A 5713-nucleotide genomic window follows, 5' to 3' on the forward strand; every position below is an offset into this window, starting at 1 on the left:
GTATGTGGCTGCTTCCCAACACACTCGCATTGATTATCAGTCTGGGAAGGTGAGTGCCAGAAAGAACCTGGTTGCTGGGCAGGTTGTGACATTTGAAATCAAATTCCCTAATCCCTTGTACATCTCTGCTAGTGCTGGGATCCAAGTTGCCTTGTTCTGCACTGGTGGGAGCAAAGGGAAAATTGTGTACGATCCCTTCTTCCTGATGATCCCAGATGTCTCTGGCTACTGCCAGACCTATAACATCCATGGACAGGACCTGTTTGAGAACTATGCTGTGATTGTAGCCAAGACGGCCGAGACTGCTGATGTTACTATTGATGCAGAACCACTACGTATTACTCAGTGGAGGCCTATTCCAGGCACAGCATATTCTTGGATTACATACAACTTGGGAAGTGGGTTTAGCAACCACACCATAGAGAACCCCAGCTCCCCATTTGGTGTCCTGAGTGTTGGGATTAAAGACAAGGCTGGGTATGGCTCCACAGCTATTGGTGGTAAGTACAATATATGTGATAGTCTTTCTCACCCTCCAAGCCTGCCTTCCACCATCTTTCCCTGTTCCCTTCCTTCCCAACCCCTCCATTGGACAACACTCCTCTCAGAGTCAAAGGATAGAACCCAGGAGACCTGCCTTTCAGTCATAGAATATTAGAGTTGGAAGAGACCTCAGGAGGTCATCTAGTCCAATCCCCTGCTAAAAGCAGGACCAACACCAACTAAATCATCCCAGTCAAGGCTTTGTCAAGCTGGGCCTTAAAAACCTCTAAGGAAGGAGAAATAACAGGAGTACTTGTGGCACCTTAGAGACTAACAAATTTATTAGAGCTACCTCCCTAGGTAGCCCATTCCAGGGCTTCACCACCCTTCTAGTGAAATAGTGTTTCCTAATAGCCAACCTAGACCTCCCCACTGAAACTTGAGACCATTGCTTCTTGTTCTGTCGTCTGCCACCACTGAGAACAGCCGAGCTCCATCCTCTTCAGGTAGTTGAAGGCTGCTATCAAATCCCCCCTCACTCTTCTCTTCTTCAGACTAAATAACCCCAGTTCCCTCAGCCTCTCCTCATAAATCATGTATCTCAAGCCCCTAATCATTTCCGTTGCCCTCCGCTGGACTCTCTCCAAATTGTCCACATCCCTTCTGTAGTGAGGAGACCAAAAATGGACACAATACTCCAGGTGTGGCTTCACCAGTGTCAAATAGAGGGGAATAATCACTTCCCTCGATCTGCTGGCAATGCTCCTACTAATACAGTCTAGTAAATACAGTCAGCTCATGCTCTGAGCACTAGATCACTAAAAAAATAGATACCAAATGTACATTTTGATACGTAACTGAAATATGATTTTTGTGTCCTCTGCTCCAAGTGTATTTTGAAGCTGCAGGGGGTGTCTGGTAAACAAATCCCCTGTGAAGCAGGAGGGAAACTGGTCCCCCTTTTCTGCCATGGAGATACGTCAATAAGAATCACAAATGAGAATCATTAAAATGATATGGACCAAACCACCCAGACAGTAGCCCCAACCATTCTCCTAGATTGCCCAAACTGGTTGTACCACTTTATACTGGTATAGCTAAAGAAACACAACCTCCCTAGTGTGGATACAGTTATGTCAGTATAAAGGTGATTATCCCAGTTTCTTGTCAGGGAAAGGGAATAACTGCATAAGCTTGTCTACATTACAGCGCCTTGACTAGTATAGCTATGTTGGAAGAGTGGTAAAGCAGCAGAAAGAGATCTGCTTTACCACCTTTCTGAATAACATTAGCTATGCAAACAGAAGCACTCCTCTGTTGGCATAGTTGTAAGTCTACACTAGGCGTTTTGTTAGCATAGGTCAGCTAAGTGGTGTGATTTTTTCTTTCACATTTCTAACTGACAGCTATGCTGGCAAAACTTTGTAGCGTAGACGAGGAGCAAGACACCTTCATGTTGAAAGAACTGTGTCCACATTAGGGGTTGGTATTACTAATTTGGCATAACAGCCCTAACCAACATAGTTATATCAGTACAAAATCTGTGTGTAGACCAGGGCTTGGATGAAAAGTGGTGTTCTGGAGTGTACATTCATCATTAAAACATTCAATGAAGGGGACAGAGTCCATAGAATCATAGACTATCAGGGTTGGAAGGGAACTTAGGAGGTCATCTAGTCCAACCCCCTGCTCAAAGCAGGACCAATTCCCAACTAAATCATCCCAGCCAGGGCTTTGTCAAGCCTGACCTTAAAAACCTCTAAGGAAGGAGATTCCACCACCTCCCTAGGTAACCCATTCCAGTGCTTCACCATCCTCCTAGTGAAAAAGTTTTTCCTAATATCCAACCTAAACCTCCCCCACTGCAACTTGAGACCATTACTCCTTGTTCTGTCATCTGCTACCACTGAGAACAGTCTAGATCCATCCTCTTTGTAACCCCCTTTCAGGTAGTTGAAAGCAGTTATCAAATCCCGCTTCATTTTTCTCTTCTGGAGACTAAACAATCCCAGTTCCCTCAGCCTCTTCTCATAAGTCATATGCTCCAGACCCCTAATCATTTTTGTTGCCCTCTGCTGGACTCTTTCCAATTTTCCACATCCTTCTTGTAGTGTGGGGCCCAAAACTGGACACAGTACTCCAGATGAGGCCTCACCAATGTCAGATAGGGGGGAACGATCACGTCCCTCGATCTGCTGGCAATGCCCCTACTTATACAGCCCAAAATGCCATTAGGCTTCTTGGCAACAAGGGCACACTGTTGACTCATATCCAGCTTCTCGTCTACCGTAACCCCTAGGTCCTTTTCTGCAGAACTGCTGCCTAGCCATTCGGTCCCTAGTGTGCAACAGTGCATGGGATTCTACCATCCTAAGTGCAGGAGTCTGCACTTGTCCTTGTTGAACCTCATCAGATTTCTTTTGGCCCAATCCTCTAATTTGTCTAGGTCCCTCTGTATCCGATCCCTACCCTCCAGCGTACCTACCACGCCTCTCAGTCTAGTGTCATCTGCAAAGGGCATACACACAAATGTATGCGGAAGGGGGAATCTGACTCAGCCACATGATGCAGGAATTATTGGGTGGATATCTCAGGCCTGTAGCATGCAGCTATTTCTATACAGAAAGGGAATAAGCTATACTGGTCTGAAGCAACTTTTTACAGCTATAACAGTGACACACAAAGGGCAGTACTAGTATAAGTATCTGGGCAAAAAATAAGCTTTACTAGCATAAGGACTTGTCTACACAGGATTTTTCGGTATAACCTGAGGTTTGAATATAAACCAATAAAGTTATACCGGTATAACCCCCTGAATAGACACTCTTAGTCAAGGTCTACACTAGGAGCACTTTGCTGGTATAGCTGTACCAGTATGCTATACTAGTGAAGAACTCCTAGGATGGACCCGGATTATACCAACAAAACAGTGCTGTAGCTTGTTACAGACAAGCCCTTGGGCTACTGGACAACAAAAGCTTTTTCGGTGCAGTTATGCCAGTCTAGCCATACTGGCAAACCCCCTAGTGGTGATGCCGCTTATATTGGCAAAAGGAGTTCTTTTGTTGGTTTAGTTAAACCACCTTCCTGAGCAACATAAGCTATTCAGGCAAAAGGAATCTTGCCAGTACAAAGTGTGTCTACACTGGGGTTTTTGCTGGCATAGCTGGATCAATTAGAGGGTGTGATTTTTGTACACTCAAGCTGATACACTTATGCCAGCAAAATTCTACACTTTAAACTGTAATCTCCACACTACACTCAGCGATGTCTACACTTAAAACACTACAGTGGCACCGTGTAGATCAACAGCAATGGGAGGGGTTCTCCCACTGTTATCAACCTAGCGCTGTCTACACAGGGACTTAAGTTGCCTTAAGTATGTTGCTCAGGGGTGTGGATTTTTCATACCCCTGAGAGACATAGCTGGGTCAATCTAATTTTCTAGTGTAGACCAATCATAGTAGTGTAAATCTGGCCCAAGTGAAATAACCTGTACCAGCAAAAGTGCAGTTTTGTTGGCATAAATTGTATCTACACTAGAGGCTTGTGCTGGCATAGCTATATTCGTCAAGTATGACACCTCTTCCTACTCCTGACTAACACAGCTATGCAGGCTGAAATCTGTAGTGTAGACATGGCCTTATAGAGCATCCTTTTTTGGATTAGCTAATGTCGCTTGGGAAGGGGTGTAAATGAAACTGAAAGAAGATACCTATTCTGGAATACTGGTGTCCACACTGGCAAGTTATACCAGTAAAATAATACCTGTATAACTATATTGTACAACTGGTGAAACTTTCTCATGTAGACAGAACCTTAGGCATCTTTATATAAGTATAACTGGCTCCATACAGGGATTATATTCATATAACTCTATTTGTATAAAATCACCCCCCTAAGCAAAATAGTTATACTGAGACAACCACTGTGTGTAGACTAGGACGAAGTTTGGCTGCCCAGGAAAATCAGTTGAGGTTGGGGGAAATGCACTTCTCAGGAGAAATGTGGATGGACCCTGAGACAAAAGGTAAGACACTCCAAGGCCTGGTCTATGCTAGAGAGTCAGGCCAGTTTAACTACGTCAGTCAGGGATGTGAAAAATCCTCACTCCTGAGTCTCATAGATAAGCTGACCTAAGTCCCCATGTAGACAGCGCTAGGTCTCATATTTGTCTGGGGGGTGAATATGAGAGACGAGAGGAAGAGATGGAGGTACAGCTGGCCTTGTAAAATGTACCAATGACATTCACTCCCAGAGCCAGGGTTAGAAGCCAGGAGCCCCGACTCCCATTCCTGTGTCTGTGCTCCTTGTTATCAGTCCTAGGAAGGCTGGCACCAAACGACAAGAGCAGGTCTTGTAAAATGTTGGTGTCCTGGTTTGTGATGCTCTTTTGTATTTGTCTCCTCAAATCTAGGCATTTCTGGTGCTGCCCCTACTGTTCAACCTCCATATCTTCCCAGTACCTCTTGCTCAGGCCCCCAAGGGACAGAATTTATCACAGTCTTCATGCAGAATCACTTATCAAGGTATGGCAATACAGATTTCAAGTTGTTCATCACTGGCTACATCTCTGGGACGTTCGTCACCGTGTCAGTAAATAAAGCAGATTTTTCGGTCAATATCACTGCAAATCCCGAACAGACAGTATCTGTGATGATCCCAGCGTTTGTGGAGCTGGCTGGAAGCAACACATTTGACCACACTGTCATTGTCCAGGCTGACCATGAGATCTCCATCCTCGCTCTGAACTATAAGCGCTATACAGCTGATACCACTGTAGTGTACCCTGTGCAGAGGCTCGGGACAGAGTACTATGTGGTGACTCCACTGGGGAATCCAGATGGTCTCGATAAGCAATTTGCTGTAGTAGCCTGGAAGGATCCCACCATTGTTGAAGTTTACCTCAAAGGGGCTGTCACTTTCCAAGGAGAAACCTACAGAGCAGGGACAAAACTGGTCATCCCACTTGGAGCTTACCAGGCCGTGCAACTGCAAAGCCATGATGACTTATCCGGCACCAGGATCGTGTCCCAGAATCCCGTGGCCATCTATAGTGGACACGTATGTGTTGCAAAGCACACCAAATGTGACTACATGAGTGAGCAGCTCCTGCCGGTGTCTGGCTGGGGCACCACATTCATCGTACCTCCTTTATCCTTCCAGCCCAAATTTGACCTGGTGTATGTGGCTGCTTCCCAACACACTCGCATTGATTATCAGTCTGGGA

The 5713-nt window shown here is 45.4% G+C and overlaps 1 protein-coding gene across 1 annotated transcript; it reads left to right on the top strand.

Moving 5' to 3' along the window:
* Positions 1–65: 65 nt before the first annotated feature.
* LOC115271551 (IgGFc-binding protein-like) lies at positions 66–5705 on the top strand (the record flags this gene model as incomplete). Its single annotated transcript, XM_029914380.1, has 2 exons — positions 66–500; positions 4901–5705. Coding segments are annotated over exons 1-2 (1100 nt in total), but the record flags the coding sequence as incomplete, so codon positions are not given.
* Between the last annotated feature and the right edge of the window lie 8 nt (positions 5706–5713).

Source organism: Terrapene carolina, unplaced genomic scaffold (genome assembly GCF_002925995.2).
Source record: "Terrapene carolina triunguis isolate 2854851 unplaced genomic scaffold, T_m_triunguis-2.0 Scaffold43770, whole genome shotgun sequence".
NCBI classification, from domain to species: domain Eukaryota; kingdom Metazoa; phylum Chordata; order Testudines; family Emydidae; genus Terrapene; species Terrapene triunguis.